The sequence below is a fragment of the Bombina bombina genome, chromosome 2, assembly GCF_027579735.1.
Source record: "Bombina bombina isolate aBomBom1 chromosome 2, aBomBom1.pri, whole genome shotgun sequence".
In the NCBI taxonomy this organism is placed as follows: Eukaryota; Metazoa; Chordata; class Amphibia; order Anura; family Bombinatoridae; genus Bombina; species Bombina bombina.
The window spans coordinates 488,347,526-488,363,420 of record NC_069500.1 but is presented as its reverse complement, the minus strand read 5'-3'; the positions used below and the strand labels follow the sequence as shown (position 1 = coordinate 488,363,420).

Below are 15,895 nucleotides of genomic sequence, written 5' to 3'. Positions count from 1 at the left end.
ACATCAGTGTAAACAGGAACCTCTAAGTATTTGTCCATTTTACACAATTTCTCTGGGACCACTATAGGGTCACAATCATCTAGAGTCGCTAATACCTCCCTGAGCAACAAGCGGAGGTGTTCAAGCTTAAATTTAAAGGCCGTCATATCAGAATCTGTCTGAGGGAGCGTCTTTCCTGAATAAGAAATTTCTCCCTCAGATAACAAATCCCTTACCCCTACTTCAGAACATTGTAAGGGTATATCGGATACAGCTACTGAAGCGTCTGACGGCTCAGCATTTGTTCTTAACCCAGAGCTGTCCCGCTTTCCTTGTAAACCAGGCAGTTTAGATAAAACCACTGTGAGGGTTGTATTCATAACTGTGGCCATGTCTTGTAAAGTAAATGAATTTGACGCACTAGAGGTACTTGGCGTCACTTGTGCGGGCGTTACTGGTTGTGACACTTGGGGAGAGCTAGATGGCAAACCCTCATTTCCTTCTGTCTGAGAATCATCTATTGCTATATTTTGAAGTGCTAAAAACATAATTTATGTAAGAACTTACCTGATAAATTCATTTCTTTCATATTAGCAAGAGTCCATGAGCTAGTGACGTATGGGATATACATTCCTACCAGGAGGGGCAAAGTTTCCCAAACCTCAAAATGCCTATAAATACACCCCTCACCACACCCACAAATCAGTTTAACGTATAGCCAAGAAGTGGGGTGATAAGAAAAAAGTGTGAAAGCATAAAAAATAAGGAATTGGAATAATTGTGCTTTATACAAAAAAATCATAACCACCACAAAAAAGGGTGGGCCTCATGGACTCTTGCTAATATGAAAGAAATTAATTTATCAGGTAAGTTCTTACATAAATTATGTTTTCTTTCATGTAATTAGCAAGAGTCCATGAGCTAGTGACGTATGGGATAATGACTACCCAAGATGTGGATCTTCCACGCAAGAGTCACTAGAGAGGGAGGGATAAAATAAAGACAGCCAATTCCGCTGAAAAAAATCCACACCCAAAACAAAGTTTAAATCTTATAATGAAAAAAACTGAAATTATAAGCAGAAGAATCAAACTGAAACAGCTGCCTGAAGTACTTTTCTACCAAAAACTGCTTCAGAAGAAGAAAACACATCAAAATGGTAGAATTTAGTAAAAGTATGCAAAGAAGACCAAGTGGCTGCTTTGCAAATCTGATCAACCGAAGCTTCATTCCTAAACGCCTAGGAAGTAGAAACTGACCTAGTAGAATGAGCTGTAATCCTTTGAGGCGGAGTCTTACCCGACTCGACATAAGCATGATGAATCAAAGATTTTAACCAAGATGCCAAAGAAATGGCAGAAGCCTTCTGACCTTTCCTAGAACCGGAAAAGATAACAAATAGACTAGAAGTCTTTCGGAAATCCTTAGTAGCTTCAACATAATATTTCAAAGCTCTAACTACATCCAAAGAATGCAACAACTTTTCCTTAGAATTCTTAGGATTAGGACACAATGAAGGAACCACAATTTCTCTACTAATGTTGTTAGAATTCACAACCTTAGGTAAAAATTTAAAAGAAGTTCGCAACACCGCCTTATCCTGATGAAAAATCAGAAAAGGAGACTCACAAGACAGAGCAGATAATTCAGAAACTCTTCTAGCAGAAGAGATGGCCAAAAGAAACAAAACTTTCCAAGAAAGTAATTTAATGTCCAGCGAATGCATAGGTTAAAACGGAGGAGCTTGAAGAGCCCCCAGAACCAAATTCAAACTCCAAGGAGGAGAAATTGACTTAATAACAGGTTTTATACGAACCAAAGCTTGTACAAAACAATGAATATCAGGAAGACTAGCAATCTTTCTGTGAAAAAGAACAGAAAGAGCAGAGATTTGTCCTTTCAAGGAACTTGCAGACAAACCTTTATCCAAACCATCCTGAAGAAACTGTAAAATTCTAGGAATTCTAAAAGAATGCCAAGAAAAATCATGAGAAAAACACCAAGAAATGTAAATCTTCCAGACTCGATAATATATCTTCCTAGATACAGTTTTACGAGCCTGTAACATAGTATTAATCAAAGAGTCAGAGAAACCTCTATGACTGAGAATCAAGCGTTCAATCTCCATATCTTCAAATTTAAGGATTTGAGATCCTGATGGAAAAAAGGACCTTGCGATAGAAGGTCTGGTCTTAACGGAAGAGTCCACGTTGGCAAGTGGCCATCCGGACAAGATCCGCATACCAAAACCTGTGAGGCCATGCTGGAGCCACCAGCAGAACAAACGAGCACTTTAGAATCTTGGAAATCACTCTTGGAAGAAGAACTAGAGGCGGAAAGATATAGGCAGGATGATACTTCCAAGGAAGTAATGCATCCACTGCCTCCGCTTGAGGATCCCTGGATCTGGACAGATACCTGGGAAGCTTTCTGTTTAGATGAGAAGCCATCATATCTATTTCTGGAAGTCCCCACATTTGAACAATCTGAAGAAATACCTCTGGGTGAAGAGACCATTCGCCCGGATGTAACGTTTGGCGACAGAGATAATCCGCTTCCCAATTGTCTATACCTGGGATGTGAACCGCAAAAATTAGACAGGAGCTGGATTCCGCCCATACCAGTATTCGAGATACTTCTTTCATAGCCAGAGGACTGTGAGTCCATCCTTGATGATTGACATATGCCACGGTTGTGACATTGTCCGTCTGAAAACAAATGAACGACTCTCTCTTTAGAAGAGGCCATGACTGAAGAGCTCTGAAAATTGCACGGAGTTCCAAAATGTTGATTGGTAATCTCACCTCCTGAGAATCCCAAACCCCTTGTGCTGTCAGAGACCCCCAAACAGCTCCCCAACCTGTCAGACTTGCATCTGTTGAAATCACAGTCCAGGTCGGAAGAACAAAAGAAGCCCCCTGAACTAAACGATGGTGGTCTGTCCACCACGTCAGAGAGTGTCGTACAATCGGTTTTAAAGATATTAATTGAGATATCTTTGTATAATCCCTGCACCACTGGTTCAGCATACAGAGCTGAAGAGGTCGCATGTGAAAACGAGCAAAGGGGATCGCGTCCGATGCAGCAGTCATAAGACCTAGAATTTCCATGCATAAGGCTACCAAAGGGAATGATTGAGACTGAAGGTTTCGACAAGCTGAAACCAATTTTAGACGTCTCTTGTCTGTCAGAGACAGAGTCATGGACACTGAATCTATCTGGAAACCTAAAAAGGTTACCCTTGTCTGAGGAATCAATGAACTTTTTGGTAAATTGATCCTCCAACCATGTTCTTGAAGAAACAATACAAGTCGATTCGTATGAGATTCTGCTAAATGTGAAGACTGAGCAAGTACCAAGATATCGTCCAAATAAGGAAATACCACAATACCCTGTTCTCTGATTACAGAGAGAAGGGCACCGAGAACCTTTGTAAAAATCCTTGGAGCTGTTGCTAGGCCAAACGGCAGAGCCACAAACTGGTAATGCTTGTCTAGGAAAGAGAATCTCAGAAACGGATAGTGATCTGGATGAATCGGAATATGCAGATATGCATCTTGTAAATCTATTGTGGACATATAATGCCCTTGCTGAACAAAAGGCAGAATAGTCCTTATAGTTACCATTTTGAATGTTGGTATCCTTACATAATGATTCAATATTTTTAAATCCAGAACTGGTCTGAAGGAATTCTCTTTCTTTGGTACAATGAAAAGATTTGAGTAAAACCCCAGCCCCTGTTCCAGAACTGGAACTGGCATAATTACTCCAGCCAACTCTAGATCTGAAACACATTTCAGAAATGCTTGAGCCTTCACTGGATTTACTGGGACACGGGAAAGAAAAAATCTTCTTGCAGGAGGCCTTATCTTGAAGCCTATTCTGTACCCTTGTGAAACAATGTTCTGAATCCAAAGATAGTGAATCGAATTGATCCAAATTTCTTTGAAAAATCGTAATCTGTCCCTACCAGCTGAGCTGGAATGAGGGCTGCACCTTCATGTTGACTTGGGAGCTGGCTTTGGCTTTCTAAAAGGCTTGGATTTATTCCAGACTGGAGCTGGTTTCCAAACTGATACTGCTCCTGTAGGGGAAGGATCAGGCTTTTGTTCCTTATTGTGACGAAAGGAACGAAAACGATTAGTAGACCTAAATTTACCTTTAGATTTTTTATCCTGTGGTAAAAAAGTTCCTTTCCCCCCAGTAACAGTTGAAATAATAGAATCAAATAACCAAATAATTTATTACCCTGGAAAGAAAGGGAAAGCAAAGTTGACTTAGAAGACATATCAGCATTCCAAGTTTTAAGCCATAAAGCTCTTCTAGCTAAAATAGCTAGAGACATATACCTGACATCAACTCTAATGATATCAAAGATGGCATCACAAATAAAATTATTAGCATGTTGAAGAAGATTAACAATGCTATGAGAATTATGATCTGTTACTTGTTGCGCTAAAGCTTCCAACCAAAAATTTGAAGCTGCAGCAACATCCGCTAAAGATATAGCAGGTCTAAGAAGATTACCTGAACATAAGTAAGCTTTTCTTAGAAAGGATTCAATTTTCCTATCCAAAGGATCCTTAAAGGAAGTACTATCTGCCGTAGGAATAGTAGTACGTTTAGCAAGAGTCGAGATAGCCCCATCAACCTTAGGGATTTTGTCCCAAAACTCTAATCTGTTAGATGGCACAGAATATAATTGCTTAAAACGTTTAGAAGGAGTGAATGAATTACCCAAATTATTCCATTCCCTGGAAATTACTTCAGAAATAGCATCAGGGACAGGAAAAACTTCTGGAATAACTACAGGAGATTTAAAAACATTATTTAAACATTTAGATTTAGTATCAAGAGGACCAGATTCCTCTATCTCTAATGCAATTAAGACTTCTTTAAGTAAAGAACGAATAAATTCCATTTTGAATAAATATGAAGATTTATCAGCATCAACCTCTGAAACTGAATCCTCTGAACCAGAGGAAACATTATCAGAATCAGAATGATGATGTTCATTTAAAAATTCATCTGAAAAATGAGAAGTTTTAAAAGACCTTTTACGCTTACTAGAAGGAGGAATAACAGACATAGCCTTCTTAATGGATTTAGAAACAAAATCTCTTATGTTAACAGGAACACTGAGTATTAGATGTTGATGGAACAGCAACAGGTAATGTAACATTACTAAAGGAAATATTATCTGCATTAACAAGTTTGTCATGACATTCATTACAAACAACAGCTGGAGGAACAGATACCACAAGTTTACAGCAAATACACTTAACTTTGGTAGATCCAACATCAGGCAGCGATTTTCCAGAAGTATCTTCTGATTCAGGGTCAATCTGAGACATCTTGCAATATGTAATAGAAAAAACAACATATAAAGCAAAATTGATCAAATTCCTTAAATGACAGTTTCAGGAATGGGAAAAAATGCCAGTGAACAAGCTTCTAGCAACCAGAAGCAAATAAACAATGAGACTTAAATAATGTGGAGACAATAATGACGCCCATATTTTTTAGCGCCAAAAAAGACGCCCACATTATTTGGCGCCTAAATGCTTTTAGCGCCAAAAATGACGCCACATCCGGTAACCCCGACACTTTTGGCGCATAAACGTCAAAAAATGACGCAACTTCCGGTGACAAGAATGACGCCGGAAATAACAAAGAATTTTTTGCGCCAAAAAAGTCTGCGCCAAGAATGACGCAATAAAATGAAGCATTTTCAGCCCCCGCAAGCCTAACAGCCCACAGGGAAAAAAGTCAAATAGATTATTCAAATGCATTATCCCAAATAATGAAACTGACTGTCTGAAATAAGGAATATTGAACATCCTGAATTAAGGCAAATAAATGTTTAAACACAAATATTTAGAACTTTATATAAAAGTGCCCAACCATAGCTTAGTGTGTCACAAAAATAAGACTTACTTACCCCAGGACACTCATCTTCATATAGTAGAAAGCCAAACCAGTACTGAAACGAGAATCAGTAGAAGTAATGGTATATATAAGAGTATATCGTCGATCTGAAAAGGGAGGTAAGAGATGAATCTCTACGACCGATAACAGAGAACCTATGAAATAGACCCCGTAGAAGGAGATCATTGAATTCAAATAGGCAATACTCTCTTCACATCCCTCTGACATTCACTGCACGCTGAGAGGAAAACCGGGCTCCAACCTGCTGCGGAGCGCATATCAACGTAGAATCTAGCACAAACTTACTTCACCACCTCCACAGGAGGCAAAGTTTGTAAAACTGATTTGTGGGTGTGGTGAGGGGTGTATTTATAGGCATTTTGAGGTTTGGGAAACTTTGCCCCTCCTGGTAGGAATGTATATCCCATACGTCACTAGCTCATGGACTCTTGCTAATTACATGAAAGAAATATGCTCTTTATAATTTATAGACATATCAGTGCAAGTGGGACACATTCTAAGAGGGGGTTCCACAATGGCTTCTAAACACATTGAACAAAGATTTTCCTTGATGTCAGACATGTTAAACAGGCTAGTAATGAAACAAGCAAGCTTGGAAAACACTTTAATCAAAGCAAATAATACTTAGAAAAAAACGGTACTGTGCCTTTAAGAGAAAAAAAAGATGCACAAACTCTGCAAAACAGTGTAAAAAAGCAGTAAACTTTACAAAATGTTTACAGTAGCATCATAAATCTTTAGTAAGTTTGCACAGCCAGACAAATAAACGATTAACCCCTTAATGTAAAAACCGGATTGACAAAACGTCAAAAAATGTTCAGCACCTACCTGCCCTTTAGGATAGATTTGTGGGGAAAAAACTTCTTCTAAGCCCTCAAACACAGCAGGACCCTCTGGAGAAGCAGCTGGATGTCTCTGAGTAAAAGAAACTGCGCAACTGAGGTGCGAAAATAGGCCCCTCCCACCTCACTCGATGTTATGGGGCCTAAAAGAAACACACCAGAGTGTTTCTAAACTAGCCATGTGGGTTAATAACCCCTTAAAGTCCCTCAAAAAACGTTAGGTTTTCAATAAAGAAACGTTTTTTCCAATCAGTGTCACCAGTAACCAATGAGCCCTTTATGCAAGCTAGGATTCCTACAAAGTGCCTGAATACAGCTTACCCTTCCCTCATGGGGACATTGCCAGCCTTTTCTAGAATTATCACAGTCTGTCTAGAAAAAAATAGACTGAACATACCTCAATGCAGCTTAGCATGCAAACCCCCAACTGAAGTTTTCCTGTACTCTTCAGCCCTTGTGAAAACAGCAGTGGATCTTAGTTACAAAGTGCTAAGATCATCATCCTCTTTGCAGAAATCTTCATCCTTTTCTGCCAGAGAGTGAATAGTACACACCGGTACCATTTAAAATAAACTTTTGCTTGAGAAAATAAAAACTAACATTTTTGTCACCACACTCACTTTACCCTTCCTAGTACTTAGAGTAGGTAGAGAGAATGACTGGGGCGTGGAGCTAAGGGAGGAGCTATATAGACAGCTCTGCTGTGGGTGCTCTCTTTGCCACTTCCTGTAAGGAAGGAGAATATCCCACAAGTATGGATGAATCCGTGGACTCGATACATCTTACAAGAGAAATAACATTTAAACAAAAGATCCAATTTCCTCATATAGCAGTTTCAGGAATGGGAAAAAATGCATATGCTAAATAAGCAAAAAGCATAGCCCTCTAGAATATAAAGAGAGCAGGGAGCTGAAATGAAGTGGGGTAATATAACCAAAAAATATTTGGCGGCAAGTATGACGCACAACGCAAAGTGAACATTTTTTGGCGTCAAACATCCGGAAATCACGCAACTTGCGTCATAACAAGCGCAACTTCGCGCCAAACAAACTAACGTCAAAGACACAGGAAATGACTAAACTTGCAACACTAAAAAAATTTGCGCCAAAAAGTATGCAATAAATAACAGCATTTTGCACTCTCGCGAGCCTAGATTTGCCCGCGAAATTTAAAGAAAATACAAGTCAAATTGTAAAAAAAGACTAAACCCCAGGTAAGAAAATTAAAAAAAAATACCTTCCTAAAACATGATTCTCATAATGAAACTGATAGACTGCAAAGGGAAATACACATAGACCTGATTCATGGCAAATATAAGTAAATACATATATTTAAAACTTTATATTAATACATAAAGTGCCTAACATAGCTGAGAATGTCTTAAATGATACATACTTACCGAAAGACACCCATCCAAATATAGCAGACAGCCAAACCAGTACTGAAAACTATCAGCAGAGGTATAAGAGTATATCGTCGATCTGAAAAGGGAGGTAGGAGATGAATCCCTACGACTGATAACAGAGAACCCTTGAAAAGATTTTCCATGAGTGAAACCATAAAAATCAACAGGCAATACTCTCTTCACGTCCCTCTGACAAACACTGTATTCTGAGAGGAATTGGGCTTCAGAATGCTTAAAAGCGCTTATCATAGAAGAAAACATAAAAATCAAGCACAAACTTACTTCACCACCTCCATAGGAGGCAAAGTTTGTAAAACTGAAGTATGTGTGCGGTGGGAGGTGTATTTATAGGCATTTTGAGGTTTGGAAACTTTACCCCTCCCTGGTAGGAATAAATATTTCAAAATGCTGCATGTAAATATTAAATTCTAGCTGCATTTCACACTTCAAAACACATTAGAACCTTAATTAAATCGTCTGATAACCTTACTTGCATTGTGTAAACGCTGGCCACCCAATGCTGGTTATGTGTAATCATATTTTTCTAAAGCTTCACCTGCCTAACCAATACTCTATGAAACGATTGCGCAGTTCCTTGAGTATGAGGGGCACGTGTTCCTTGATTGACAGGGATTGTTGGAGACATAATGGAACTGTAGTGTTTCTACGCATCGGAATTCAGCGTTTATGACACGCCAATCCAGTGTTTATCATTACGCTCCAGTGTAGTTAATGCGCACGTGCAGTTTGAGTACACGGCTAGAAACGCTTGCCTGAAAATAGATTGTGAACGAGCAGTAAAGGGAGTTACTGGGGGCTTTAATAGCTCCTCTCATGGGACGAACTGTTAGCTGAGATAACACTCCAATTGCAGGATCGGCTAGATGGGCGGCGAGATAGGACTTGGATAACTATCTTTTTGGTAAATTTGGAAAAGCTATTACTTAATTTTTAAATCTGTTATTTAAAAAAATATAAATTGGTTAGTGCTCAGAACATTACAGTTTAACTATATGTGATATATGGGAGGTGGAAGTCTTGGTGAGTTCCCACACTTTTTTTTTTGGACTTGACTCCTGGGCAACAGTGACGGCGGCGCTCCGCTTAGAGAACTAAAAGCGGAAGAGCGGGTCACGTGACATAAATTGCGCGTTACTGAAACACCATCTGCAAATATTGTCTGCAGGACCGCAAAAACCGTCTTAACGTTTAGCCCAAACACTTAAAAATGCATACAAGCCTGAATAAATAAATAATACAAGTAAGACATAATTATGTGATTCATTCTACCACAAGCAGCTTATACATACTGTCAGGCCACAATAAAGTAAAAAGGAATATACTTTAAATCCCAGATATAAAGTAATAACCCCTTAGTCTCTAGTCACATATAAGTGCCTGCTCTCTGCCTGTAAATACCCTGAATAACGGATATTCATGTTCCAAATTAAAATTGCAGCTCAATCTTCTTAAGTGCCAATCTCCAATACCTAGAAGACAAAAGACACTTACCTGCAATATAGCTGTCAGGCAGAATGACAGCTTACAAGGTGTAAAAGGACACATACTCCTCACAGAGACCTGTAGAAAAAGAAAGAACAGAGTCACCAACTCTGGCTTTCTATAACTAGGGTAGCAATATGTTAGGAAACAAAGTAAGTACCACCTCACAACTTCCTAACAGCTTAAAAGCCACCACTACTTTAATGAAGAGATTAACATGGGCTCAGCTATACCCAAATCCTTGCTTGCAGGGAAAAGTACACCAAACTTCACCTCCTCCATTGACAGAGGCAAAGAGAATGACTGTGGATTATGGGTAGGGGAGTGACACTTAATAGCTTTGCTGTGGTGCTCTTTGACTCCTGCTGGCCAGGAGTGATATTCCAACTAGTAATTGGAATTACATCGTTGGACTCTCCATATCTTAGGAAAGAAAAGGTTGTTTTTTTTTTTTTAAATTGTTAATATTTTAATACCAGTTGAATGCTAGGCTGTAAGATAAACATGCTTTCTGTATTATGATGTATGAGTTGTAGTAGTATGACGTTAACGATTGCTAGCCCGCAATGAAATTGGGTGGGACAGTACAAGTGAGAAAAATGTTGCTGAAGACAAATTAATGTGCAGGAAAAATTTAAATTCACTTAATGTGATCTTGCTCCCTCTTGAGTAATGCTACTAATAGTTTGAAATAGCAGAATGTGATTGAGTTGCATGAGCAAAGGATTTACGTTACAGAAAAAGTGTGTATGTAATACAGAGGAGGCTCACAATTTCAGACTGAGAGGAGTACAGTAGGTTCTTGAAGGAGCGGTTGCCAGCACGAAGTAGAGACCAGACAGAGCATGTGCGTTCCTGGATGTGCTTTTCACTTCGTTCCTTGGCATTGTTACACAAGAAAGTCCCAAACAAGCAGGAATAAGTGTGCTGCACTAGTTTAACCTGCAGAAAGAAAAACAGTCACTATACTTCAAAATCCTACCAAACTCCCAGAGAGACACGTGACAAATATAGTGATATTACAGTGAACCTATTATCTTACTACTGCACATACACTTTGCCAAAGCAACATTTTAATCTGCCTAACTTTTTCTGAAGATAATGAAGACAAATTTCTTTACTCACTAAGAAAGCCTCATTAAATTCAAAGGAACAAGGGAACTGTCTCTGGAGCTGGTGCACACAGTCCAGCCACTGAAGAAAAACTGGGCAGCGCTCATTCAGGTCTTCAGAGTTCTCTCCATGCCCACAACGGTCAGCAAATTTGTGGCCAAAGTCTAACCACTCTGTCTCTACCAGCACCTGAAATCCCTGCAAAAAAAAGTCCATCAGTTTCAGTATCTGAATTTCTCTTTCTAACTTTGTATCAAGTTAAATTAATTACAATATAGCTAAGCAACAGTGATATTGAACTAATGAAAGTGAATGTAAATTTTCAACAATGAGTGCCCGGTTTTTAAAAAACAGAATTTATGTTTACCTGATAAATTACTTTCTCCAACGGTGTGTCCGGTCCACGGCGTCATCCTTACTTGTGGGATATTCTCTTCCCCAACAGGAAATGGCAAAGAGCCCAGCAAAGCTGGTCACATGATCCCTCCTAGGCTCCGCCTACCCCAGTCATTCGACCGACGTTAAGGAGGAATATTTGCATAGGAGAAACCATATGATACCGTGGTGACTGTAGTTAAAGAAAATAAATTATCAGACCTGATTAAAAAACCAGGGCGGGCCGTGGACCGGACACACCGTTGGAGAAAGTAATTTATCAGGTAAACATAAATTCTGTTTTCTCCAACATAGGTGTGTCCGGTCCACGGCGTCATCCTTACTTGTGGGAACCAATACCAAAGCTTTAGGACACGGATGAAGGGAGGGAGCAAATCAGGTCACCTAAATGGAAGGCACCACGGCTTGCAAAACCTTTCTCCCAAAAATAGCCTCAGAAGAAGCAAAAGTATCAAACTTGTAAAATTTGGTAAAAGTGTGCAGTGAAGACCAAGTCGCTGCCCTACATATCTGATCAACAGAAGCCTCGTTCTTGAAGGCCCATGTGGAAGCCACAGCCCTAGTGGAATGAGCTGTGATTCTTTCAGGAGGCTGCCGTCCGGCAGTCTCGTAAGCCAATCTGATGATGCTTTTAATCCAAAAAGAGAGAGAGGTAGAAGTTGCTTTTTGACCTCTCCTTTTACCAGAATAAACAACAAACAAGGAAGATGTTTGTCTAAAATCCTTTGTAGCATCTAAATAGAATTTTAGAGCGCGAACAACATCCAAATTGTGCAACAAACGTTCCTTCTTCGAAACTGGTTTCGGACACAAAGAAGGCACGACTATCTCCTGGTTAATGTTTTTGTTAGAAACAACTTTTGGAAGAAAACCAGGTTTAGTACGTAAAACCACCTTATCTGCATGGAACACCAGATAAGGAGGAGAACACTGCAGAGCAGATAATTCTGAAACTCTTCTAGCAGAAGAAATTGCAACCAAAAACAAAACTTTCCAAGATAATAACTTAATATCAACGGAATGTAAGGGTTCAAACGGAACCCCCTGAAGAACTGAAAGAACTAAGTTGAGACTCCAAGGAGGAGTCAAAGGTTTGTAAACAGGCTTGATTCTAACCAGAGCCTGAACAAAGGCTTGAACATCTGGCACAGCTGCCAGCTTTTTGTGAAGTAACACAGACAAGGCAGAAATCTGTCCCTTCAAGGAACTTGCAGATAATCCTTTCTCCAATCCTTCTTGAAGAAAGGATAGAATCTTAGGAATCTTTACCTTGTCCCAAGGGAATCCTTTAGATTCACACCAACAGATATATTTTTTCCATATTTTGTGGTAAATTTTTCTAGTTACAGGCTTTCTGGCCTGAACAAGAGTATCAATAACAGAATCTGAGAACCCTCGTTTTGATAAGATCAGGCGTTCAATCTCCAAGCAGTCAGCTGGAGTGAGACCAGATTCGGATGTTCGAACGGACCTTGAACAAGAAGGTCTCGTCTCAAAGGTAGCTTCCATGGTGGAGCCGATGACATATTCACCAGATCTGCATACCAAGTCCTGCGTGGCCACGCAGGAGCTATCAAGATCACCGACGCCCTCTCCTGATTGATCCTGGCTACCAGCCTGGGGATGAGAGGAAACGGCGGGAATACATAAGCTAGTTTGAAGGTCCAAGGTGCTACTAGTGCATCTACTAGAGTCGCCTTGGGATCCCTGGATCTGGACCCGTAGCAAGGAACCTTGAAGTTCTGACGAGAGGCCATCAGATCCATGTCTGGAATGCCCCACAGTTGAGTAATTTGGGCAAAGATTTCCGGATGGAGTTCCCACTCCCCCGGATGTAATGTCTGACGACTCAGAAAATCCGCTTCCCAATTTTCCACTCCTGGGATGTGGATTGCAGACAGGTGGCAGGAGTGAGTCTCCGCCCATTGAATGATTTTGGTCACTTCTTCCATCGCCAGGGAACTCCTTGTTCCCCCCTGATGGTTGATGTACGCAACAGTCGTCATGTTGTCTGATTGAAACCGTATGAACTTGGCCTTTGCTAGCTGAGGCCAAGCCTTGAGAGCATTGAATATCGCTCTCAGTTCCAGAATATTTATCGGTAGAAGAGATTCTTCCCGAGACCAAAGACCCTGAGCTTTCAGGGATCCCCAGACCGCGCCCCAGCCCATCAGACTGGCGTCGGTCGTGACAATGACCCACTCTGGTCTGCGGAAGGTCATCCCTTGTGACAGGTTGTCCAGGGACAGCCACCAACGGAGTGAGTCTCTGGTCCTCTGATTTACTTGTATCTTCGGAGACAAGTCTGTATAGTCCCCATTCCACTGACTGAGCATGCACAGTTGTAATGGTCTTAGATGAATGCGCGCAAAAGGAACTATGTCCATTGCCGCTACCATCAAACCTATTACTTCCATGCACTGCGCTATGGAAGGAAGAGGAACGGAATGAAGTGTTTGACAAGAGTTTAGAAGTTTTGTTTTTCTGGCCTCTGTCAGAAAAATCCTCATTTCTAAGGAGTCTATTATTGTTCCCAAGAAGGGAACCCTTGTCGACGGAGATAGAGAACTCTTTTCCACGTTCACTTTCCATCCGTGAGATCTGAGAAAGGCCAGGACTATGTCCGTGTGAGCCTTTGCTTGAGGAAGGGACGACGCTTGAATCAGAATGTCGTCCAAGTAAGGTACTACTGCAATGCCCCTTGGTCTTAGCACCGCTAGAAGGGACCCTAGAACCTTTGTGAAAATCCTTGGAGCAGTGGCTAATCCGAAAGGAAGCGCCACGAACTGGTAATGCTTGTCCAGGAATGCGAACCTTAGGAACCGATGATGTTCCTTGTGGATAGGAATATGTAGATACGCATCCTTTAAATCCACCGTGGTCATGAATTGACCTTCCTGGATGGAAGGAAGAATTGTTCGAATGGTTTCCATTTTGAACGATGGAACCTTGAGAAACTTGTTTAAGATCTTGAGATCTAAGATTGGTCTGAACGTTCCCTCTTTTTTGGGAACTATGAACAGATTGGAGTAGAACCCCATCCCTTGTTCTCCTAATGGAACAGGATGAATCACTCCCATTTTTAACAGGTCTTCTACACAATGTAAGAATGCCTGTCTCTTTATGTGGTCTGAAGACAATTGAGACCTGTGGAACCTCCCCCTTGGGGGAAGCCCCTTGAATTCCAGAAGATAACCTTGGGAGACTATTTCTAGTGCCCAAGGATCCAGAACATCTCTTGCCCAAGCCTGAGCGAAGAGAGAGAGTCTGCCCCCCACCAGATCCGGTCCCGGATCGGGGGCCAACATTTCATGCTGTCTTGGTAGCAGTGGCAGGTTTCTTGGCCTGCTTTCCCTTGTTCCAGCCTTGCATTGGTCTCCAGGCTGGCTTGGCTTGAGAAGTATTACCCTCCTGCTTAGAGGACGTAGCACTTGGGGCTGGTCCGTTTCTACGAAGGGGACGAAAATTAGGTTTATTTTTGGCCTTGAAAGACCTATCCTGAGGAAGGGCGTGGCCCTTACCCCCAGTGATATCAGAGATAATCTCTTTCAAGTCAGGGCCAAACAGCGTTTTCCCCTTGAAAGGAATGTTAAGGAGTTTGTTCTTGGAAGACGCATCCGCTGACCAAGATTTCAACCAAAGCGCTCTACGCGCCACAATAGCAAACCCAGAATTCTTCGCCGCTAACCTAGCCAATTGCAAAGTGGCGTCTAGGGTGAAAGAATTAGCCAATTTGAGAGCACGGATTCTGTCCATAATCTCCTCATAAGGAGGAGAATCACTATCGATCGCCTTTACTAGCTCATCGAACCAGAAACACGCGGCTGTAGTGACAGGGACAATGCATGAAATTGGTTGTAGAAGGTAACCTTGCTGAACAAACATCTTTTTAAGCAAACCTTCTAATTTTTTATCCATAGGATCTTTGAAAGCACAACTATCTTCTATGGGTATAGTGGTGCGTTTGTTTAAAGTAGAAACCGCTCCCTCGACCTTGGGGACAGTCTGCCATAAGTCCTTTCTGGGGTCGACCATAGGAAACAATTTTTTAAATATGGGGGGAGGGACGAAAGGTATACCGGGCCTTTCCCATTCTTTATTTACAATGTCCGCCACCCGCTTGGGTATAGGAAAAGCTTCTGGGAGCCCCGGGACCTCTAGGAACTTGTCCATTTTACATAGTTTCTCTGGGATGATCAAATTCTCACAATCATCCAGAGTGGATAATACCTCCTTAAGCAGAGCGCGGAGATGTTCCAACTTAAATTTAAATGTAATCACATCGGGTTCAGCTTGTTGAGAAATTTTCCCTGAATCTGAAATTTCTCCCTCAGACAAAACCTCCCTGGCCCCCTCAGACTGGTGTAGGGGCATTTCAGAACCATTATCATCAGCGTCCTCATGCTCTTCAGTATCTAAAACAGAGCAGTCGCGCTTACGCTGATAAGTGGGCATTTTGGCTAAAATGTTTTTGATAGAATTATCCATTACAGCCGTTAATTGTTGCATAGTAAGGAGTATTGGCGCGCTAGATGTACTAGGGGCCTCCTGAGTGGGCAAGACTCGTGTAGACGAAGGAGGGAATGATGCAGTACCATGCTTACTCCCCTCACTTGAGGAATCATCTTGGGCATCATTTTCAGTGTCACATAAATCACATTTATTTAAATGAGAAGGAACCTTGGCTTCCCCACATTCAGAACACAGT

At 41.0% G+C, this 15,895-nt stretch overlaps 1 protein-coding gene across 6 annotated transcripts in view; it reads right to left on the bottom strand.

Moving 5' to 3' along the window:
* The window catches only part of MTMR3 (myotubularin related protein 3), a 429,098-nt gene that overhangs the window by 150,942 nt on the left and 262,261 nt on the right, over window positions 1-15,895 (bottom strand). For all 6 annotated transcript variants that reach the window (XM_053702192.1, XM_053702194.1, XM_053702196.1 and 3 more), the window contains 2 exons: window positions 10,804-10,989; window positions 10,450-10,620 (listed from right to left, as the gene is read on the bottom strand). In XM_053702192.1, coding sequence (XP_053558167.1) covers window positions 10,450-10,620; window positions 10,804-10,989 — 357 coding nt within the window. The remainder of the gene's footprint in view (window positions 1-10,449; window positions 10,621-10,803; window positions 10,990-15,895) is intronic.